The sequence below is a fragment of the Astyanax mexicanus genome, chromosome 25 (assembly GCF_023375975.1).
Source record: "Astyanax mexicanus isolate ESR-SI-001 chromosome 25, AstMex3_surface, whole genome shotgun sequence".
In the NCBI taxonomy this organism is placed as follows: Eukaryota; Metazoa; Chordata; class Actinopteri; order Characiformes; family Acestrorhamphidae; genus Astyanax; species Astyanax mexicanus.
Window position 1 is genome coordinate 18196916 of NC_064432.1, and position 25235 is coordinate 18222150.

The following is a 25235-nucleotide window of genomic DNA, read 5'->3' on the forward strand; positions in this document are numbered from 1 at the left end:
GTTTCTGATAGGCTGGTGTCTGATAGGCTGGTGTCTGGTAGACTGGTGTCTGATAGGTTGGTATCTGATAGGCTGGTGTCTGATAGGCTAGTATCTGACAGGCTGGTTTCCCTCTTTTTTTCTTTCCGTCTTTTTAATACTGAAAGATGACGCAACTCAGTTTGGAGACGGTAACTCCCTCTCTCTCTTTCTCACACGTGCTTACCTTTCTCATCCCTCTCGTGCTGTTTTCCTTTATACAATGGTTAAATAAAGAGCTTCAAAAGTCTCTCTCTCTCTCTCTCTCTCTCTCTCTATCTCTCTCTCTCTCTCAGAGAGTGAAGAGCGCGTGCACGCTGTTGGAGTGTGAGTACCCTGGGTAAAGTTGTAGTAGAGCGGAGGAGATGCGCGTCCACGAGCGCGCGTGCTTGTGGAGTGTGGTGCTGTGCGCGCTGATGCTGCGGAGCTGCGCGGTAGGTGGATTAAAGCTGTAGTGGACCCTCACTGTCCCCCTCCCCACACTTTACACCACTTTTACTATTCACTTTCTTTATTTATTACTTCCTTCCCTTTCTGTACTCCTTATTTTTTCCCAACTTACATTTCTTATGTCTTTCTTTTTCTTCCCTTACTTTATCCATCCTTTTTCTTCTTACTTTCTTACATGCATTTCTTTTTTTCATTTCCTTTTCCATCCCTTCTCCTCCTTACTTCCTTCTTCCCGTTTTTACTACCCTTCTGTTTTATTTCTTCCTTCTGTACTTCCTTTTTCCTCATGTTCCTTTCTTTTTCTTCAAATCTTTTTGTTTCTCATTACCTTCCTTTCTTTTTTCTTTTTCCATTCCTCCTTCCATCTCTTATTTTCTTTTCTTTTCTTTCTTTTTTGTTCCTTTTTCTCTTCCTTTCTTTATGCTTTCCTTTTTACATCACTCCTTTTTTCTGTCCCTACCTTACATTTTGTTCCCTTCCGTCCTTTTCCTTTCTTTTTCTTCCTTATCCTTCCCCTACCTTTCACTTTCTTTCCCTTCTTTCTCTTACTTTCTATTTGTCCCTTTTCTTTCACCTTTCTTTACATTGCTTTCTTTATTTTCTTACTCCTTCCTTTTGGTACTTCCTTTTTTAATCTCTTCTTCGCTTTTTTCCTTTGCTTCCTGTCTTTCTCTTTTTTCTTCCCTTCCATACTTTACTTTTTTCCTTTTCATTTCCTTCTTTCTGTCCTCTCTTTTATCCTTCCTTCTTTTACTTTTACTTTATTATTGTTTCTCTTTTTCTACGTATCTTTCTCTTTCTTCAAATGTTTGTTCGGACTTTAAACCAAAAAGTATTACTTATTATATATCTCTCTTTTTCTGTCTCTCTTTCTGTCACTCTTTCTGTCTCTCTCTCTCTCTCTCTCTCTCTCTCTCTCTCTCTCTCTTCTGCACAGATTAAGCAGGCTCCTGGTCTGGAGATTCAGATGTCCCCTCAAAAAGGTAGGCGCCTCCTGCGACTCTGGATCTCTCTTAATGAGAGAGGATGTGTTTCTGTAGGGGAAGATTCTCTGGGATGCATTAGTGCTGATGGAGTGATAAATTCTCTCTCTCTTTCTTGCAGTGTGTGTGTGTGTGTTTGTGTCTGTGAGAGAATTTTGTAACCATGGTCTGTTACTTATTTGTTTCTAATGAGTGTTAATGATTACATATGGGAAGTTTAGTGGCAGCCATGATTTGTATCTTGTCAGTAACACAGAAACTCATTTTGTGTGTGTGTGTGTGTGTGTGTGTGTGTGTGTGTGTGTTTAAAAGTGTTCACCATGGATGGGAGGGAGTGCAAGTTTCCGTTCCGGCTGGGTGGGACTGTTTATCATCACTGCATTTCACAGAGCTCTAGCAGAAAGTGGTGAGTTCCGACATGCCATACATGACACCCTCTCCCTCACACGCACACACACTCACACACACTCAGTAACCCAGTGACATACACACACACATACACACTGATTCCTTCCCACACACACACTTTCATGCAAACTCATGCAGAAGAAACTCTTGGATACACATGGTTGCTATGTCATTGTAAACATTCTGGGTCCACCCACTATCACAGTGAGGTACCTCCATGCTCAGGCGGCACCTTTGACGTAAAGAGAGAGAGAGTGTGTGTATTTTTGTGTGTGTTTTTGTGTGTGTCTGTGTCTGTGTGTCACTGCTGACCCCTGAGATAGCTCAGCTCTTGTGGTGTTGATATGAAATGAGTTTGATTTGTTTATCAGAGGGATCTTCAAAGAGTTCTTGCAAAGAAGTATTTTCAGTTTCCTAAAATACATTATTGTAAAAGAGATACAATCTTTTAAATGTTTAGAGGAGTGGCTACATACTGACATGCCAAAAATCATGGGATATTATCATGTCCCATGACTTTTGACCTTTCCCATGGTAGCTAAAGTAGTCGCTTGTCTGTTTACACACACAGTTCTAGCCATTGCTAATCTGGATTTTAATGACTTATGCCTGCGTTTGATTGGTCAATTCAAATATGCCCAATTAGACTACAAGGTACAGACAAGGTGTTAGCATTGTAATATAATATAATATAGATTAAACCACGGAAATAATGATGGTTTTTCTCCCTCAAAATTGGTAGTCTCTGGTGTTAAAGAAGTTCTTTCAGAATAACGACTGGGTTGCTTGTTAATTTGGGAGAAAAAATGCATATTTTGGCTTATCTATAATGGCTGCAGCAGTTTGGCCTCTTTTTAGTAAAAGAGAATACAGATTCTGCAATGATATTAGCAATTTTAAATTCAAATTCGTACTGAAGTATCAGTTCTAATGACATCCCTTGTCCACTGTGGGTGGTGATGTCTTCCGTGATGTATTTCTGATACACATGTGAAACTGTGGAGTTCAGCCTCATTCACAAGATAACACCTCACAACTTATACAGGTGAAGTAACACTTAATGATTCATTACACAGTGCCGTCCTAAATCTTTTGCCAGTGTAAAAGGTTCTTTTCTTTTACAACAATACTTTGTTATACAACCAAAAGTAGTCATTCTGTGGCATTGCTAAAAGAGAACTCTTAATTATACGAGCTTTATTTCTATTTTTAGGAGTCTACAGTGATCTAAAGGGATCAGGCAGAGTTAGGTGTGCTCCTGCAGTCGGAAAGAGTTGCTCACATGCTCACATGCTCCATATCCTGATGTTCAGCAGATGTGCTGGAAGCAGAAGTGTTTGAAGCATCTGTTCAAATCAAATCAATTCCATTCAAATCTATTTATGTAGTGCTTTTCACAACAAATGTTGTCATAAAGCAGCTTCACAGAGATCTGGACCCAAGCCTCTTCTGAGTAAGCTAAAGAAGGCAGTGGAAAGGAAACACTCCCTTACTCTCTATTCAACCTCGGGAGGAACCCCATCCTTCTCTGATCAACACTGAATATAGTATAGTAAATAACTTAACAATAAGAAAACTGGTAAAAGTAAGAGTGAGATGTGAAAAGCCCATTAAAGGTTAAAACAGTCACATGTTTAGATATATAGTATCTGGGGTAGTGTAAAATAATCAACACGGGACAGCTTTACAGTGGAAAGCAGGGTATTGGAGAGCCAGGCTGAGCATTACTGGTGCAGAACAGATGTGGGCAAAGCTTACAATGACAACGTCTAATTCATTCATTCACTGTTTCTCTAGTGAAGGTCCTGTTCAGCTCTGGTATAGAAGCCAACTATCACCACCTAAAGCTGTTTGGCCCAATAAAAATGACCCATAAAATGACAGACCAGTACCAAACCTTGTGCCAAAGTCACCATATTCTTAATATATAACAAAGATTCAACTTAGAAACTAAATTAGCAGAAATAATCGAAATAAGCAATAAAATCTTGCAAAAAGGAGGAAAAATGTATGGGGGGAAAATATGGCAAATCTATCTTCAACACAGACTTTCAAATCAAATGTATAGAAGCCAAACCACAAGCTGCCAGAACCTCATACCTACAGTAAAGGTTTGAGATTTGGAAAGTTCTTGTTATAAACCAAGTTCTTACCAGTGTTTAGATGATCTGTTGATTCTCTTATAAACTCATCTCTTGTTCTGTTTATTTATTTATGTTTGTTTATGTGTGGATTTCATAGGTGCTCTCTGACACACAACTTTGACCGGGACCAGAAGTGGGGCTACTGCAGTTCACGCCCACGCCTCTTTAACGGTGAGGAGACCTTTCTGTTAATTTTTTTTTTTTTTTTTTTTTATACAAAATTACCTTTTGGTGGCATTAAACCATGTTAAATCACATTCACTAAATTATATTTGAAACATTGTTGCTAAGTTGCTTAATCTAAAAGCTTTTAATGAATTCACAAAATTACTAATTAAAGATTTTTTGAATAATTTCAAATAAAGAGTTTTAAAAATGTATATATTTATATATAATACTATTTGTCATCTATATTATATATTTAACAGTTGTTAATACATTATTGTAGTTTAAATGGTAGAAATATGTCAGAAAATGATGCTTTTGTCGAGGAATGCAGTCAGATTCTTTTCACATCTTTTTGATACCTTTTATTTTACAAGAAACAATGAATTAGCAGGTGTTCTAATACTTTTGTCCATATCATATTGTGGACAATAACTTTTATCGTTTTGTCCAGAATTCTATATAATTAATTTAAAATGCATGTCTTAAATAACTGGAATTTTTCATATTACTATAGAATTACTATATAATGTTTAAATAATAATAGATTTTCAAACATAACATTATTGTAAAAGCTAGAGACACAAAAATCTCCAGTAGAATGAGTTAAATATAAAAACACATAAAATTAGCTTTAAAAGGACTGAAGTTGAGGAAGATTCACAGTGTAAAGCCTGACTCTGGTTTGATTACTCAGGGCTGCGGGTTTGTTTGTGTTTGTGAGGACGTGAGCGATGGGTTTGCGTGGCGGTTGGTGTGAGTAAAGTTAGAGATGTAAACTCCTTCTGCAGTGTGTTTAGATGAGTCATTGAGTTAATGCGAGCAGGCAGATGCAGATTAATGTACCTTTTCCACGGTATGTGTACTTTATTACGAGCGCAGGTGTGCACATGCAGCTATCAGACCAGATATCTACATTTTTACTAATGATGTCATGATCAAGGCCTCCTGAGTCCAACTGCTTTGTGCAACATGAAACTGTGTCTTGTTTCTGTTACAAAGTCCTGTATCTACAGAATGACAATTTGATTTTATTCATTTATCTAGTGCAGGACCCTCACAGGTCAGTGCAGCGTTCTTTAACTTCCATGGGAAAAGCAATCAGACACTAGACACTAGTTTTATGTTCCATGACTTTTGGCAGGCCAGTGTGTTCCAGTGTATAACCTCTCTCTCTCTCTCTCTCTCTCTCTCTCTCTCTCTCTCTTTCGCTCTCTTATTCTCTTCAGAGGTTTTCAGCTCTCAGAGAGACCAGAGAGTGTGCCAGCCAAACCCGTGTAAGAATGGAGGTGTGTGTATGCCAGTACTCCGCCTGCAAACGTTTGAGTGTGTGTGTCTGGACGTCTTCACAGGGCCTGTGTGTGAGCTGAGTAAGTGAACTGCACTTACACACCAAACCCGTTACACCCACCATACATTAAAACCTCTTTTCCAGCGAAAAAGACAACTGATCTGTACTGAGGAAGTGTAAGTAAAAGTGAGTGTGTGTAAAAGGGTGATCCTGTGGTATAGTTCTTCAGAATTCAGGTTCTGGATGGGAATTCCCCACTATACAAATCACTTTCAGTTTAAGACTAGTTTTCCTTTATCTTTGGACCTGTTCACACCTGGCCTTAACATGCATCCAGGGTGATCTAATCACAAATGATGCAAAAAACCAAAATGAGGCACTTACTGTGGTTTTGCTTGCACACATCTGCTGGTATCACTTTTATCCTTTAGCTCGTTATAGTAGAGTAATAAGCTAACCCGTGCGGATGGTGGACACATGTTTTCTGTATGTTCTAGCAGGGGCTGGGGGAAAGGCTCAAAGCCATGTTAATGTGTTAATGCTTTGCTGCCATGAATCAAGGCACTTTGGCATTTGCTGGCCACATATTATTGAATTAACCCAGTGGCGTGCAGTGAATATAGTGGGTACCCCTTATGTAATGTGGAGTGAAATAATCATGTGGACTGAGGCAGTAGAGCAAAAAAGCATGATTCTACACTAATATTCTACATAATTCTGAGGAGAGGTTTTGTGCAGCTCCACCATCAACATGATTCTGAAGCTGGTTAAAAAGTTTAAGGCTAAAATGTTAGATAGTGTTGCTAGGATAGGATGTGTACTTTTTAGCTTGTTAGCTGCATTATTATTTTAGCTTCAAATATGTAGAAAACCAAACCTCAATATTTTCTTATCTAATCGACTAAATTCAGGGTTTTTTTGTTGAACTGTCACTTTAACATTGGGGACTGGACTGTGGGGAGCAGGTTTCTGTACAGATGCTCATTATGCCCCATTATCTCCTTCTCTTTCATCAGGTTAATGATCAGGTTTCACCTTTTATAGTCTTTTGTTTATGATTCTCTCTAAGCTTTTATCTCTGGCCTTTATCTGACCCTACGCTTTTATTGGTTGAGAAATGTCAGTCATGTGTCCTGATTGGTTGTTGAAGAAAAGGCCCTCAAGCCTGTCTCCCTTATAGGACAGTTTCAGAGTAGTGTTCAGTTAAACTGAACACCTGGGTTCAGTTTATGTCTATAATTTGAGGAATTTCACACGTGTTTGACAAGATCAGCCGTGTTCTTTTTTAATTATCTGCTTTGAGTTTCAGTTTTATAAGATCATGCTGTTACGTGCTGTTTTCTTTGATAAGACTTACTCATAGTGTAGCTTGTGGGCAAAATGCTGGATCTCATTTCAGAATGATATAAACTAAATAAAATGAGCACAGTGTGAACTGCACTTTTTGTTTTAAATCCTAGACTTATGTTGAGTTTGTGTTGAGACTACTATTTTTAATTCAGTATCTGCTGTAAATAATACCATAACTGCTGGTAGTGATTCACTTCCTGGCATAAATGCTTTAGTACTTTCTGTAAATGTAATTGCTGTTCTGTAACTGCTTTAAACGATTCATTATCTTCACTAAATACTTCAGTGTCTATAATAAATCATACAGTTTCTACTTTAAAAGATTCAGTATGACTAGAAATGATTCATTGTCTGCTAGACACAATTCAATATCTACTGATTATCAGTATAAATGATTCAGTATTTATTGTAAATGATTCAGCGACTGCTGTAAATGATTCAGTATCTATCGTAAATACATCAGTGTCTATTATATTATAATCATACAGTTTCTACTGTAATTGATTCACTATCCACTATAAATGATTTAGTATCTACTGTAAATATGCCAGTGTCTATAATATTATAATCATATAGTTTCTATAATAAACGGTTCAGTATTATTATAAATTATTCACTGTGATTATCAATATTAATGATTTAGTAACTGCTATAAATTATTGACTGTAATAATGATCATTAATGATTCAGTATCTGTTATAAAAGATTCAGCAACTGCTATAAATGAATTAGTGCCCACTATAAACAATTCAGTATCTGTCATAAATGATACAGTATCACTACAAATGATTTAGTAACTGCTACATTTGGTTTAGTACATACTGTATTATAAATAATTAAGTATTATAAATGTATTATCAATGATTCAGCAACTACTGTGAATTATTTTCTGCAGTAATGATTCTAAATGATCCAGTATCTATTATACATGATTCAGTGTCACTATAAATTATTCAGTAACTGTTATACATGGTAAAGTACATATTTTTAAGGATTCAGTAGCTACTATAAGTGATTCGGTGCCACTATAAATGATTAGTGTAAACCATAAACGAACCAGTAACTAATATACATAAATCAATCAGTATTAAAAAAAAAAAAATGTAAACGATTCAGTATCCACTATAAACGATTCAGTATATTTTATAAATGATTCAGCAACTGCTACATATGGTTTAGTACATATTATAAATAATTCAGCGTCTACTATAACTGTTATAATTAGTACATATTATATATTACTTAGTATCTGCTGTAAATTATTCAGTATTTATTACAGAATAAGTGACTCAGTGTTTTTTTTAATGAAATGATTCAGTGTCTACTGTAAATGTTGCTGATGAATCAGTAACTGCTTAATATGATTCAGTACATGATTCAGTACTATATACAGACTGATCAGATTTACCGAGCTTAAGTTTTAATGTAAAATGAAACTGATTTATATATTTGCTCATTTTTTTTCTAACTGTGTCTTGACTGATCTACTACATCTGATCTCAGAGAAAAACTGTGTTGATTGAACTGTGTTCAATGGTAAAACCGATTCCAAGTCTCTTCTCTGTTTTGATTGGTGGAGAAGTAATTCATCAAGTGTTCTTGGTTCTGATTGGTAGGTAAATGCTATGAATCACTGCACCTGAGGTATTATGATATCGAGGAGTCGTGGGGAAGAATCCACAAGCGAAATGTGGAGCTGTGCAGGTGCCTAAGAGAAGGGGTGTCCTGTGAGCGTGTACGATACAGAGGTTAGATTTTCCATATATACATAACCACCCCACCTCCCCCTCCACCACAAACAGACCCCCACTCTCTTTTCTGAGTAGTTCAGTTATTCTACTTTCTTCTGTGTGTGTGTCCACATAGTCTGCCAGAATAATCCCTGTCAGAATGATGGCACCTGCAGAGTGATTGAAGCCACAGGAGAAGAGGTGTGCGCCTGCAGAATGGGATACAGTGGAGCACACTGCAGTATCAGTAAGTACCCAAATACAATGGAATGTTTTCATACTTAGGTCATTTGAGTAGTAATTTCCTACATATTTACTTCCTTACTTATAGTCAGCCGCTAAAGCAGCAGTTCTTAAGATGTTTTCTTTTATATTGAAAGTAGTAGTGTGACATACTGTATAATCATTCTAAAAACAGAGGGATCTGGTCGACCATGGGACTTTTTTCTGGTTAAAGCAGATTTTGCTGGTTACCTAAGTTATCTGGTGCTGATTCAAGGCCAATGTACTGCTACTACATGAGGACTTCAGAGCGGCAAAATCAGTCTTCATCTGCTCACTAATGCATTGTTAAACCAAAGAAATTGCAGAATCGGGACTAAAGAGAGTTTATGTGATTAAAAAGGAAAAAAAGGATGTGCAATAGATTCATCCACTCTAAAAAGAGACTTAAAAAGTACTTTTTAACATACTCAGTCCAATTACACATTCTCACCAAAAACTTACAGGCTGTCATTTTAAGATTAGTATGGTTCTATGAAGTCACTATAATAAGCTATGGTCCATTCAAGATAGAAATACAAAAGATGTAAGGCAGTATCCTCATAGGGGGGCCAGAGCTGTCAAATGTACAGTTTCGCCTAGTTTTGGAAGTAAATTTGTGTTAACATTTTAGTTAACTTTCCAATATGTATGATTGATGACATCACACAGCCCCTGGAATATGTCCTTAGTGGTATTCCAGATTTCCAGACATTTAGTGTGTTATAAATAGCAGTTCCTCTGTCACATTCATTTGATAATTTAGAAACAAAATATTATGAATAAAAGTTAAAAATCAAGGTAAAGGTTTAAAATTTAAATAAGAAAATAAATAATAAAATGTACTTGCTGGTTGATTTAAGGCCAGTTATTTTAACACATAAGCTAACTCCTGGGCAGTGACATCAGATTGTTGTATTTTCACACTACATAACTTGTATTGTTGTCTTTTTGGAAATCTTTGAGTGGTTTTGTTTTGCACGCCTTATTGATCTTGATGAGTCTGTTTGTAAAAGTTTGCTGATTTGCAGCGAAAACACAGAAAAAAAAGAAAAGAATATGGATGAGAAAATGGAGAAACACGAGCATGTATGACTCCACCCTCTGCCTTGCTTGTGCTCTCCTTGGCTGCAGAGAGTAACTGCACTTACTTCCATTAACAACACTTTTCACAATACTGGATTTAGATTTACCTACAGGTTTAGGTATTAAACCTGAGAGATATTTGCGATCACACAGCAAGCTTTTGGATTACATCTTTTAGCAGTTTACAAACAGCCACAAACCCAATGCCAAGCCAACAAAATTTGCCTCCAATCTATCCACCTCTAAAAACAGTTGGCAGCTCAAAAATCATAGATTAAATCGTCTAGTGTGAATCTGGCGTAAGGATAGAGGTCTTCATGGGATTTAAACTGAAGCCCAAACCAGATTTGTATCCATTACTGTCAGACCCAATTAGTAGGCCTGACCTCAACATCTAGTCACATGCATTAACGGAGACAAATTATTGCACATAATGTATTATAGTGTCTAAATACAAATAGAAACATCAGTTTGAACACATCTGTAGTAACTTAACTGCCTTTATTATTGATACATTTTTGTTGAACATATATAAAAGGGCACAGTGTCAGACATCCCACCTTTCACAGACTTTTCGTGAGTCTCCCACATATTGGTAATGGCTCTTTGATGCCCACAAATTAAATGCACATCTAGTGAAAGTTTACCACTCTTTTTCATTGTACATCATTTCATTTTTGTTCTGCAGCTCTTCAAAAGTACTTTACAATTATGAATATAAAACAACAATTCACCTAAAACCACAAGAAAATTCTACCACTCTACCACAGCCCACCATTGTTTAAGTTTTACTGTTTAAAGCTTCTATTTTGTCACATTTTCTGCATTTATCCAACTTGGTTAAAAGCTTAGACACTTAAACTTGGCTCCTTGAAATGTGTATTAAAAGTGTGAGAGGCCTACAAAGTCCACTTCAATTTGATTAGCTATTACCCTCGCTAATAACACTCCTTCTTGCTGCTGTTGCAGCTGCAACTTGAATTAATTTCTGGAATGAGGAACATTATTTCTACAGATTCACCCTATTCCTCTAATAATTTACGTGACTGAAACTGATATAGTGTTTGACACAGTGTAGAGTTTCGTCCCTGGTTTCTTTCAGGGCCTTGTTTACCCCATTCCTCATGTTTCAGAGGTCTTCTGTACTGTGAGACAAAGAGAGAGACCAAATCTGCTACACGAAAAATCACTTTAATTACAAAGCAAACCAAGCCCTGACTCAAGCCCAGTGTTGGATGTGAAGTTTTGGGCAGAAATACTGTGTTCTGTCAGGCCCCGCCAAGCACAAACTGAGTAGCAGACCTCTGCTTAATGGCCCCCTTCACCGAGAGGGCCTGCGAGGTCAGTTCCATTATTGCTCTAGTTGTAACGTTCACCTGTTTGTGTGTGTTTGTTCAGGGCCTGATGAAACGTGCTACAAGGACACGGGCGTTCATTACCGTGGCACTGCTAACACCACAGTCTCCGGCGCTTTGTGTCTGCCCTGGAACTCTGACCTGCTGTATGATGAGCTGACCGTGAACAATGTCCCCAACACTGCACTAGCAGGGCTGGGGGATCACTCTTTCTGCAGGTAAGACCATATCGCATCTCAGAAAGCTTTTAGTCCGACCAGGTCTGATGCAGAACACTCAAACCAGTAAAGATACTTATATTAACATAATTAGTAAAATATACTCCTGCTATCTGATGGATACATTCATACAATGTGTTATCATGAGTTCTATCATAAAATATGAAATGCCAAATTTGGACATTGTTCGGGTAAAATGGTACAAAGTAATAAAATAATACAATAATCTACAGCCCCAAATCATAAAAATAAATAGGGACAGTATAAAAAATACTGCTCAAACTGTTTTCAATACTGCATACTGTTTTATCTGCTCAAATTCATTTCATTTTTTAATGTACATCCATTCCTGCCTTTTAGGCTTGCAACATCCCCCCAAACAATTGAATGCTGGCAATTTAGGGCTAGTAATAAGGTAACAAAAAAAAAAACTATAGTAATCAAGAAGTAGTCATAATCACGATATGGTACTAATGCAGTATCCATGAAAGGCTTGAGATTCCTAATTTGCTGACAAAATTATAAAAATATTTAAAAACAATGATCCTTAAAGAAAGATTAAAAGGGATTTGAATATCTCTCATAATATCAATAAATAATTTAAGGGATTGGGAGGAATGTGCATACAAACAGAATAAGTGTTAGAAAAAGGTTAGAATGAGCCTAACAGATGGCTTGCATGGACAAGGGATTACTTGGGCAAGCCTGTGTTGAGCACCACAATACTGAATTACATTTACAAATACCACATAAAAGTTTACTGTGCTGAACAGAATTCTTATGTTAACCATGTCTAGAGTGGCATCAACTTCTCTGAAATATCACACAGTTGAAATGTGTATTGTGGCAAGATGACTGATGTATCCTAAGTTCCACAATTCATTTTAAGTGTTAAGGGCAGGAAGGTATGACAACATAAAAAAAAAAAACAGTAAATGCTTTCAAAGGAATGTGTTGCAGGCCTGAAATGCAAGAATTGATATATCAATAAATAAATAAATAAATAAATAAATAAAAATATTAAAGTTGAGCAGATAAAACATGAAATATCTGGAATTCATACTGTCTGCTCTTGATGTATTTATATGTGTTTATTTGTATTTATTTATTTTCCATACTTTGGAGTTGTATTTAATTTATTTAAAAGTAGCGTTACTTCTCACACTTGAGAATGATTCATTATACTGGTTGCTGATTGAGGTTATGGTTGAAACACAGGAATCCTGATGGTGACAAACTGCCATGGTGCTACATGTTGCAAAAAGGAGCAATTTCCTGGGAATACTGTAATGTGACCTCTTGCCCCAGAGGACCAAGTAAGTAAAAATAAACTTTTCAGAAGGACGGTGTAAATACATTTAGCATTATTGAGACACAAAGAGCCACAGTCAATCTCATGTAACTTATTATTCACACAGATAAAGGCAGCCAGTCTTTGTAAAAAAAAAAAAAAAAAAAACTAAGGCAAAGTTACCTTAGCTAATGTTACAATCCTGGTCCTATAAAGCTCATATATTTCAACTAGAAGAAAAAAAAAACATTTGTTTGGGCCTAAAATTGCAAAAGAAAACCCTAATTATTGAACATTGCAATTAGTTTAGAAATCTTAACCCCCCATTATTGTCATTTACCAATGAAAAGTGTGTTTACAATGTACAGTAGAATTTGACTAGAATAATATATAGACAAAATAACTGCAAAACTGAATTGTCATAGTTTGCTAAAGTTTCTAAGCAAAAATCCCCTGAAACATTAAAGCAGAAAAGCACCCTTTCTTAACATATTCAGGTATGAAAACTGAAAACCCATTCCACATGATAAGACGTGAAATAACTTCCTCAAAAAGAGTTGAACACACACATATACAATCGCACACTCCAGAACCAACACTAAAAAAGCATTGCAGTAATCCCCCTGGAGCTCCAGCTGTGAGGGATTTTACTAAATGAATGAAAACCGATATGTTTGTGATATGCTTGACTTCCATTCTTTGTCCACAATCACAAACATCAGAAACAGAAAACGTTCTGCAGAAATCGTCCCTCATCAAGGACTTGTTCTAGCAAGCTGCCTCAAAATATCGCATGTTGGAAAGTCTTCAAGTTGATGATTTCTGACATTTAAAGTGAAATATTTTCAGTAAGCGTCTTTTCCTCAGCCTTCCTGGCTGCTGGGGTGTCACCCAGCTGTCTGAGTGCTGATTTATAAAAATGAACATGTAACGGTAATAAATCAAAAAGAAACTGGTTGAAGGCATGAGGTTTTTAAAATCTACTTTAAATGCACTTGTATGCAGGACCATTCAAAAGCATAGAGAGTAAGGTTTAATATTAACTTTGATTAATACATTAAATTTAACTTAAATAAATGTCCACTAACACTGAAGCCTCAGCGCAACCTTTTCATTTCAATGGAGAGAGTTGCCGCATGCTGTGGTGTATGATTGATGTTGTGTTGCATTGAATGCAGCTTCGCCCAACGGCAAAAAAGTTCAGCAGAGCTCAGCTACATAAAATTCACACGGGTTCCTTTCAAACGACTAAATCTAAACTACATCTAAAAACAGCAACTGGACTGTGCAACTGAATGAAAAAAATTGTATTTGCCTAATTCAAAACTGATTTGTTGATTCAACTGAACAAAAAAAAACATTACAGACACGCCCACACAGCAAGCCGAGAGATACAGCATGGCAGACTGTGTTAAAGAAAAGTGGCAGAGGAAAAAATCCGTAAAAAATAATAAATTAAATGATCTTCACTTAATGTAAAGCTTATTTGCCAATGTAAAGGTTCTTAAATGAAATGTAAGAATATATCAGCATATTAAAGTGTTGCAAAACTTGTCTGTTCTTATGGACAATTTTAGCCAGATGCTGCCAGTCACAATTATTACCACTTCCCAGTATATTTCCAGTACACTCACTATCAGTCCTCACTCAAACTCAATAATTTACGTCACCTTGCCATGAGCATGCTGTCCAGGTTTCAAACTCATTCACAAGATCACACCTCACAACTTGTACACATGTGGGCCGTTTCAAGTCAACATTTCATGCTGAGTTTACATCCTGCTGTCCCATGACTTTTGGCATGGCAGTGTAGTCACAGTCAGATATGGCCATATCTCACATTATTGAAAAAATCCTTATTAGAATGAAACATTTTGACATGCTTTTGTAAAAACAAACAGAAAACTGCTATTTTAAAATATTTAAAAGTATCTATAATCAGATTTCTATATTAAGTAAATTAAATAATCAGACTGATTTAATAGAGTTGAAATGAATGTGAGATTTCATGAGGCACTGAATCATTTATAATGAATCAGAATCAATTCAAATCAGTCAAATGACTCTTCTGTTCTCTCTTTCTGTCCCAAAGCGAGTCGCAGAGTATTTGAGGCTTTAGACTTGAGTCCCTTTCCAACCTCTGCGCCGGGTCCCACGGCAGGCTGTGGGCGGAGGCATGCGAAGCGTGTAACTCGGGGGCGGATTATGGGTGGGACGGCGTCGCTGCCTGGCTCTCACCCCTGGATGGCAGCGCTGTACATCGGTGAGGAATTCTGCGCCGGCAGCCTGGTCTCATCCTGCTGGGTCGTTTCCGCCGCTCACTGCTTCTTACGCAAGTATGGCTGTGTGTGTTTAGCTACAGACATAATACACTGACATACTAGTACTTAAGGAACCTTATCGTATCCCATGACTTTTGCCATGTCCCATGGAAGCTAAAGGCCTGTGGAATATGTGTGTGGGGCTCCTGCACTGAATGCATATGTGATTTTTTTACATGGACAATTTTAGTCAGATGTCTCCGGTAACTGTTATTAACACCCACTGCACTGTCCACTGTGGGTGGTAATGTTTTCCATCACGTATTCTCAGGACAAACATGACTCCACAAACATGTGGATTGAGGAGATAAAACCTCACAACTTGCGCAAGTGTGAGCGCTTCCATTTACATACTGCTGTTGCATGACTTTTGACTTCCAAATGAGTCTATGACAAATTTGTAAATGTAAACTGTGGTGCTGTGAGCATTTTGCCCAATTTCAGATGTTCCAGATGAGTTTCTGTGCTTATGTAAATAAACAGAGCCCTTAAAACAGTCAAGCCTTATCTAAATGTACAGTTGTGGTCAGAAGTTTACGTACACTCATCCTAGGCATGAATGTCAAAGTAATATTGGGCTTTTAGTGATTTCATCGGACTGTCAAATTGTTTCAGGGGAACTATGAGTGTCCCAAGTCTTTGGATTTTCCCTTGGTTGTAACTGTATTGGTCAATCCAGTTATTGCTCAGACAAACCAACTATCTTTATGTGTGCTCAGATCTACCATCTGTGGTCAATCATGATCACTAACAGAAAGTTTGATTCTATGTAGACTACTGAGGCTCAGGTTAGAGTTACCTAACCCAAGAGATAAAAGGGTTAAAGTTTGGGCTATGTTTGATTGTAGGCTGGGTTGAGTTGTAGGTGTTGGTTTATAAGGGTATGGTTAGGGTTAGTTAAATGTTTTGGTTGCTGAGGTTCGGATCAAAGTTAGGTTTAAGTTAATTTAAGATTAGACTTAGTGTAGTTAATAGAGTAGAGTAAGCGTTTTGTATGGCAGTGAGGTTATGGTTGGGTTTAGATTTGGGTTAGGGTTAAGATTAGTGATGTTAGGGTTAAGGTTTGGGGTTTAGAGTTAGTGTGGTGAGTTTAGACATGAATTTAGGACTATGATTAGGTTTAACCATAGGTTACTGAGTTTACTGTTATGATTAAGTTTAGGATGGGGTTAAGATTAGGGATGTTAGGGTAAAGGTTAGGTGTTTAGGGTTAGTGTGGTGAGTTTATTCATAGGTTACTGAATTTAGGATTATGGTTAGGTTTAACCATAGGTTACTGAGTTTACTGTTATGATTAGGTTTAGCTTAGAGTTAAAGTTAGAGATGTTAGTGTTAAGGTTAGGGGTTGAGTTAGTGTGGTGAGTTTAGACATAGGTTACTGAATTTAGGATTATGGTTAGGTTACTGATTACCGATTAGATTAGATTAGATTTAGGTTAGGGTTAAAATTGGTGATGTTAGAGTTAAGGTTAAGGGTTTAGAGTCCATGTGTTGAAATGCTAAAAGGTTTATGGTTAGGTTTAAGTGTAGGTTACTGAGTTTACTGTTATGATTAGGTTTGGGTTAGGCTTAAGATTAGAGACAGTAGGGTTAGGGTTTGGGGATTCATATTTAGAATGGTTATGGCTAGGTGTAGGTGTAGTTTTAAGTTTGGGATTAGATGTAGGTCACTAAGTACAGTAAAGATTTTGTTGCTAGGTTAGCGTTAAGATTAGAGCTAGTATGGTTATGGTTAGGTTTAGATTAGAATTAAGATGACACATATTTAGCTTTTGCTAAAGGGATTTAGTGTTAAAATGTTTAAAATGTTTAGGTTTATGTGTGTGTAACATATGTGTTTATTTTGTGTTTTGGAAAATGTGTAATGTGTGGATGTTGTTTAGATTAGATTTATCAGTTGATGAAAATGATTTATATGATATTTCTGTTTAATTTAAATACAAAAAATATCTCTTTTTCCATCTCTCACTTTGTCCCTACCATGCCTCTAATCATCCCCCTTTTTTCTCTCTTATTTCTTTCAGTCCATTGAAGTCATCAGTGCGTGTAGTCCTCGGCCAGCATTTCTTCAATGATACAGGACCCAACACTCGAGCCTTTGGCATAGAAAAATACATTTTCTACCGCAACTACGTTCAGTTCAACCCAACTATACACGACATCGGTAAGCACTGAACTTTAAAATGTAGTTTATCCACTCACACAGTTCACACATACAAGCAAAACAGCAAGAGCCTGTAAGGAATCCTTCTTCCGCATAAAATACATTCACTCATACACGAGCACTTTCATTATTTCAGTTCTTACGTTTTTCTCTCATTCCATTTCTCTGACTAATGCCATTCCCCACTTCAGTGATAAAGCTCATGTTTCATTACTATATAACCATCAAAGAATCCGAGTGTTTGTTTAAAGCCAGGGCTCAGCCAATAAAGTGACAATTGCCCCAAATGTAGTCCATCAGCCAAGACATGTTTGGATTCAGAAGTTTGCTTAAACCATCACACACATGCCTCAAACCACATTGAGTTGTTAAGTAATATTAAACAGATTTGTTTTTGTGGTTTCTGAAAGGATTAGAAGCTGTTCCAGGCACTTTTTGTGGGATTGGATATCAACTACAGTATATTGAATTGCATTCACTTCAAGCCTTTTGTCTTAAAAGTGTCACAGAACTGCCATAAAGAGACATTATGCAATTTCCATCAGTAATGCATGTTCTCAGAGATTCAAAGACTTAAATTTATGTGATTTACTATAAAAAAAAATTACAGTAAATTTAATTGGAAGCACAGTAGGCCTATATTTAGCAAACTGTGTGACTATAATCGATACATTTCCCAAATAGGGATTACGCTTAGTCTACAACTAGGCTTAATCACTGTGTAGTATTTTTGAAGCCAACCTCTGAATATGACAAGAAACACATGGACTAAACTCCTTTTTGATCGACCCTGTGGACAGGTGTGGCCTGTCCTGAGTGGAAGCTGTCCTGGAAAACCTGTAGCTCAGTTTGAGGGCCTAAGCAGACTTCTTACAGTGTAGGCTCTCTTTGTAGAGAGCAACAATTCTTTGCCATGAAGTGCCATGTTAGATAACCAGTGGCTAGTATGAGTGAATTGAACCCAAATCATCAAATTTAACAGTTCTGCTCCCCATTCACACCTAAGACCTTGTAACTCGAACGAGTCACATGACACCAGGAAGGGACAACGACACAATTTGGTATAATTTAGAAATGTTCATTGTGAGGTAAACACACGTTTTGCCAGCTATTCAGATATTAATTAGACATAGATTTTGAATTGAAAAGAAAATATAGTCTACAACTAGGTTTAATCCTAGTCTGGGAAACTGCCCTTAAAAGTTCTTGGACTTAATATTGGCTGATAATAATTAGTAGCCTTGTAAACTCCACTGAGCCACAAGGCGTTCCATACTTGCATTCCTCATGCCAAGAATGTCTCTGCCAGTTTTTATTGTTTTCCTTGTAATGGCTAAAACATAACCTATAAGATGTAATAAAACTCACTAGGGCAGATCAGAAATGCAGATTTGCAGATTTACAACAATGATAAAAAGTAACGGCAGTGCAGTATAACATTTTCCCTCATTTATAAATGAGAATTTCCAGTAGTTATGCCAGGGGGTTACCTGTTTCTGTGGAATCTGGCAATACCACTCTTTTTCCCTGCACTGTGGAGCTCAACCAAGGGGGAAAACGACCGAAACTAATTCATTTTTTCTCTGGTTGCTGCATAACTTTTAGTGGTGGTTAAATTTGGTCTGGATCAAATTTTTTCTGCTTTGTGGGTTTGGCTCTGCTGTATCCTATTCTCACTGTACTGGACCGAATAATGCACTCTTATAAGGGGTATCCAGTTAGATGTGCTAAAAAGCAGATCTAACATCAATTGGCTTTCTTAAAACACTTAGAAATTTAGCCCATAGTTGATTAGCTTTGCATTACCAGTACAAACCTAAAAAGTCAAACAAGATACCATGTCTTGGCAAAGACAAAGAAAATACCTAAAAGTACTTTTTTAGAGGGGTATCCAGTTAGTGGTATTAAAAGTCTTTAGTCTGCTCCTTAACAATGTGCATTTATTTTACAGATTCCACAAATATTAGAGTCAGATTCAGAAAAAAAAAACAACCACACTGATACAGCATTCTGGTGCACCCCCTAGAGTTTGAAAAATCAAGTTCACTGAGTCTGCACCTGTACCTAAATTGATGATTTAAGACACAAAGCAAGTCATGGCGAGGAAAAGAAAAGACCTAACAGCACTCATACAGTGACACTGACTTTGCTAAACTGCTGGCTGTGGATTCTTTTCACTTTTCTTTTCTCTTGTCACATATAAAGCGCTAAACCTGCTGTGTAGAATGTAAACAGCCATTTGGCTGAACAGTGTGTGACTGCAACATAATGATTTATTAATAGTTCACCAGGAGACAATGCTTCTAGAAAATGTGTTTTCAGCAGCTGCAGCCTTTTTGTTCTGTATGAGATGTGAACAAAGAATTGAAGCAGAGACTGGCTGAATGCCCACATGTAGTCCAGCAGGCCGCATGTTTACAGAGCAAGATGCTATAAAGAAAATGATGATTCGATTACAAATAAAATCATTTTCCAAACCACAGACGTATAAGTGATGTTAATGTTCTGACTGTTTGACTTGAGTGTCTGCTTAAGTGTCCATTATGTGCTGAGCTGATGGCTCATAGCTGGAGCTTTTAGAGCATAACGGTGTAGAGACAGCTTTAACAACACAATAGAAGTGGGCTTAGATATTTATTTACAGACACTCTTATCCAGGGAAATGTACAGATTAATCTTGTCACAGATGTAACATTAGAAGTCTTTCCTAAGAACTATACTTACTATAGGCTAGAGATTCATGTATATGTGCTGTAAACATTAGTGTAAGCATGATGGCTGCCATGTGTATCCTGTTGTGCATTCTTTTGGCGCAATGGATGTGTGCATCTTTTAAAAAGAAATGCAACAAGTATGCAAGTATATTTCTAGCCTTACTTTACAATTATGACATTCGACTGATTCTCTCATCCACAAGTAAGATTAAAATGTAGAGTTAGGAGTCTTAGCCAAGGTCTGCTATTGGTGTAGAATGGTATGCTTGTCTTGCTGGAGAATAAAACCTCAGTTTGCCACAGAAAGGGCAGAATAAAGTAATGCCTCATTCTATAGTCCTCATTATGCCCATATATATTTTGGTATTTATAATAGCAAAATGCAATGGGATTTTCCAAAAAAATAACCTTTATCATGTTTTGTGGGAAATAAATATTTAAAATTCTATATGCTTTGTTCTGTGAATATTTTTCTCCTGTAAACCACTATATCCTCTGAATGATGAGATTGTTATACAGTCAAAATATGAATATATGCAAAATATATTCACACAAAATTATACAACTCTAGATGGAACAAACTGAAAGGTGCGCAACTGTCAGTTTAAAATACAACTTCTTCAAAACCAAGTCGTTTCAATTGCTAAAAAAAATTTAATCACGTTAATCAACAATATTTTTGAAATGTTTAATTCATCTTAGCAAACCAATTCATGTAAATAAATGAGAGATTAAAGCCTTTTTTTACTTTCTAATTTCACAGTGTAGTTATGATGGTTTTTGAATTAAACTTTCTTAGTGATCTGCAAAAACAGTTCATGGACAGTGTTAGCATTTCTTAAACATGAGGAAACCTGAACACAGAAGCCTTAAAGAAGGAAATGAACACTGCTACAGCTACAGCTTGAAGCTCAACAGCAATTATTATATAAAATATTCCAGATTTAACTATCATTAACAAATAAATCGATGCACTAAAAAAAAAAAAAAATATATATATATATATATATATATATATATATATACATCAGTGCCGAATCTACACCACATTTTAAGCATACCTAATGCATAGCCACGTACCCTAAACTGTAGTCTATAGTGTAGCATGGTGCACCTCTCTCTAAAAGTGTAACTGTGTGACACACAATGCAGACACCTGCAGATGTGATTGGTTTGCTAAACCTCTAGTGTGTTTCTAGCTGCACACAGCCACTGTTTGCAGTTAAACTGCTGAACCACACAGACAAAGAAGCGCAAAGTATAGTTGACTTGACACAGAAGTATAAACTATCTTTAAGCCAGAAAGGAGAGAAAAAAAGAAAGAAAGAAAGTGGAAAAGAGAGAGAGAAAGAATTACAAGAATTAGCATTAGTTAATATTATTAATCTGGTGTGTTATCCCGTTAAGGTTAATAGTACTGTTTGTTTGGTTCGCTTTTTTGCCTTTTCCTCATCAAAACAAATCATGATTTACAAGCATGATTTTCTAAATGATTTTGTATTGTTACACCCCTACATAAACATAAATGTTCGCTTATGTGGCTGTGCTCTGACTTATGGGTCTCAGTGTATATACTGGCAGAATTGATAGAGTTAAGGGATCCACACAAGAACCAGGTCAGGAAAAAAACGGATTTTGTTGCATACAAATGTCTGAAATCAGCTGGTTGCCAGATATTTGTTTCAGCAACATTGCGTCACTAATAAAACCTAGAACATAGTTTTAAATTAAACATAAGAGGAGGCATCTGAGGCATCTGTACAATCTTACAGCTGGTTAATTCAAGTGAATACATGTGGATTTGTGTTCTCATGTATGAGAATCTGTTCTAAATCAGATCTGTGTGTTTTTGCTTTGACAGTACTGGTAAAGTTAAAGAAGGTGAATGGACGTTGTGCTCGCAAGTCTCAGTTCATTCGGCCCATCTGTCTGCCAGATAGGTTCATGATGTTCCCTGACTACACATGCTGCACCATCACAGGCTGGGGACACATGCAAGAGAGTGAGTATTTCATTATTGTACTTTTATTTACCCTTTATGACATACATTTGTTCTTTCTGGAGAATTTAAAATATGTGTATATATATTATAACAATAGCAAAAACTGTAAATTAATAAATTTATCTTAATTGCCATATGACTTTGGTTCCTGAAAGCATTTTTCCAGATGTACGCTCATGTGATACTGTGGATCGAACATAACTTCAGAAATAAGATGTCCCATCCATCTGACACCCACTATCACAAGATAACACCTCACAGTTTTTACAGGGGTTGGCATTCCCAGCCTGTCCTCTATAGAAACATTTCATGATTAAATTACTGAATGCTGTCCCATGACTTTTAGTGTATAACCCCACTGAATTTTAATTAAAATAATAATATTTTTTGTGTTTTTGTGTGTGTGCGTGTGTGTGTGTGTGTGTGTGTGTGTGTGTATCAGAGGCAAATTCATATTCTGACCTGAGAGAAGGAATGGTGAAGCTCATCCCATATGAGAAGTGTTCGGCTCCAGAAGTGTACGGTTCAGAGGTGAGGCCAGGGATGCTGTGCGCAGGAAGTGACACCTGTGTGGATGCATGCCAGGTATGAGATCTTAACATATTACTATTACTTTACATATTAATAATAAAACAATATTAAGGGAAAAGCAGTAATTGTTAAAAAAATGCAAAACAAAATATATTGGTATTGATTCATCAACTTGCACAGATAAATAGCATGAAAAATCGTCCCGACAAGAATTCCCATCTTATTCTCTGCAACCAGGGTGCTGCCACAAGCGGCTCTGGGCAATTCCCATATTATACTAGGCAAACGGGGGTGTGGACACATGTAGCACAGTTTCGGATTTGAGCCGGCAGTGGACCAGAATCAGGAATAGATTCAAATAAATTGCATAAACCACAATATCAGACGTGTATACCGAACGTGATTAGCCAGGATCGGTATGATATTCTTATTTCCAAGTTTGTGATTTATTTAGTTATTGAGTACACAGCTCCTCCTGCTGACCAGACTGTTAATAAAGGATAGGCATGCTTGTAAAAATGCTATAACTATCTAAAAACAGTTATTATGCTGAAAATGCAGGGATGCCAAGAACTGACATTTTATATTGGATATTAGACATTTATAGACATTTATAGACTAGAATACTAATACTAAGAACCACCTAATTTTAGATTTTAATAGACATTATTTTTATCTCACTATAGAATTAATCCTTTTCTGTAGTGAATATTAGACCTTTATTGTTGTTGTTACTGGGTCACCAAAGAACCACCTTAGATACCTCCATAGTTTACTTTAGATGTTCATGAATGATTTTAAAAAATGAACGAAAATGATTAATAGGTCACTAAAGAGACAAAGTTTTGTGACATAGTGACGTAGATTTTGTATGTCTATGGACCTTATAAATATTTCAGACGATTGACTGTTTTTAAATAGATTTTAAACATCTCAGAGACAATTTTTTCATAGAGTAGACATTATATATTATATATAGAGTATTGCTAAATGTAATGTAATATTTGCTAAAATGTATATATGTGTGTGTGTGTGTGTGTGTGTGTGTGTGTGTGTGTGTGTGTGTGTTTGTGTGTGTGTTTTGTGCAGGGAGACTCGGGTGGTCCGCTGGCATGTGTGCGGGACGGTGTTAGCTTTCTGTATGGTATCATCAGCTGGGGTGATGGATGTGGAAGATCAGGGAAACCAGGTGTCTACACCAAAGTACCCAAATATGCCGGCTGGATCAACCACATCATTAGACCTAAAAAAAAGACTGAAAACAAAGGACTTTTATAGCATATCTATGTGAATTTGTAAAAAGAGCTGTGAGTATATGTAAATGCTTTATGACTAAATAAATTATATTAATGACATATTCTGTGAAGTAAATCTTCAAAACAAGTGTTTTTATTTTTATTTTATTTTACACATAATACAACTAAATTGATGTTTAAAATTGACTTTCTGCATTTGCTTTTTTAAGTACATTTAATTTCATGTAAATTTAAGTAACTTCAACTTGGTTTCAATACTTAAATGTTGCATAGTGTAAATAAGTGAACTGAACTTCAATCCTTTCTTTTAGTAAACTTTACTTCATTTATTATTGCTGAATCAATCCTTTCTTTTAATAACCTTTACTTAATTTCTGCATACAATATTACCTTATTACAATTACTTAATTAATACAATATTTTTATATATAATTTTAGTTAAAACACACATTCAAATATTTACATACTCTCAAAGATTTATTTTGTAAGCAGACCAAGTCTCACTGTCTCAACACATGTATGGCATGTAATACATTATTTTTAGTATACTAAAATACTGTATTACATGCCATCCATAAGTTAAGACAGTGTAATATGTGTGTTTTAACTAAAAATATTAACATTTCAGGAATTATAATATCATAAACTGGATCATAAACTATTTGAGTAATATAAATTAAGTAATTGTAATTAGGTAGTATTGTATGCAGAAATTAAGTAAAGTTTACTTAAAGAAAGGATTGACTGAAGTTCAGTTTACTTAATTACTCTATGTGATATTTAAGTCTTAAAACCGAGTTGAAGTTACTTAAATTTACATAAAATTAAATTTACTTAAAAAAAGCAAATGTAGAAAGTTGCAAAAGTTTTTTTTAAGTAAATTTTATGCATCATTTTTCTTCAGTGTATCTGGGTGACCTCAGATGAATGTGATACACTGTATGGATTTTTGTTCATTCTCTTGTTTTGCTTGAGGACACTATTTTGGAATAATAATAAAAAATAATAGTTATATGAACAATTATACCATTTTATTTATATTACCATATTAATAAGTTATATAAAATTCTGAAAAGAACAAAAGAAACTAATGGCACACCTGCTTGTTTATTGTTTCTTACTAAATTACCAAAACCAAGTGTACTAAAAATAGTTAATTCAGCTTTTGTTGGAGTAACTGTCTCTACTGTCCAGAGAAGTCTTTCTACTAGATCATTGTATTTCTGTGATGATTTGATGGCATTCAGAGACAAGAGCATTAGTAAGGTCAGGATGTTACATTCACCCCAACAAAGAAGCACTAAAGTTTTAAAGACTACAGTTTCAATGCTCCATAGTGGTCTCAGTGCCAGGGGGTGTGTAAGTAATAATAATAATAATAATAATAATAATAATAATAATAGTAACACTTTACAATAAGGGTAAATTAATTAACAATACTTACCACAGAACGTCTTAATTATTAACTGATTAGTTAAGGCATAATAAAATTACACT

General features: G+C 36.0%; 1 protein-coding gene across 1 annotated transcript; it reads left to right on the plus strand.

Moving 5' to 3' along the window:
* The first annotated feature begins 206 nt into the window (after positions 1-206).
* Positions 207-23860, plus strand: LOC103026220 (hepatocyte growth factor activator). Its single transcript, XM_022681931.2, has 14 exons — positions 207-452; positions 1406-1451; positions 1764-1857; positions 4101-4174; positions 5398-5538; positions 8426-8557; positions 8676-8786; positions 11285-11459; positions 12678-12775; positions 14843-15086; positions 17096-17235; positions 21811-21951; positions 22394-22536; positions 23572-23860. Exons 1-14 carry the CDS (start codon positions 384-386, stop codon positions 23758-23760), a joined length of 1797 nt encoding a protein of 598 aa, XP_022537652.2. The 5' UTR covers positions 207-383; the 3' UTR covers positions 23761-23860.
* Positions 23861-25235: the final 1375 nt, after the last annotated feature.

Bases quoted from the DNA above. Each gene is read 5' to 3' on its own strand.
- LOC103026220 (XM_022681931.2), top strand. From the start codon at position 384: ATGCGCGTCCACGAGCGCGCGTGCTTGTGGAGTGTGGTGCTGTGCGCG. The intron at 12,776-14,842 runs GTAAGTAAAAAT...TCTGTCCCAAAG, and splicing joins CTCTTGCCCCAGAGGACCAA to CGAGTCGCAGAGTATTTGAG. The intron at 21,952-22,393 runs GTGAGTATTTCA...TGTGTGTATCAG, and splicing joins CTGGGGACACATGCAAGAGA to AGGCAAATTCATATTCTGAC.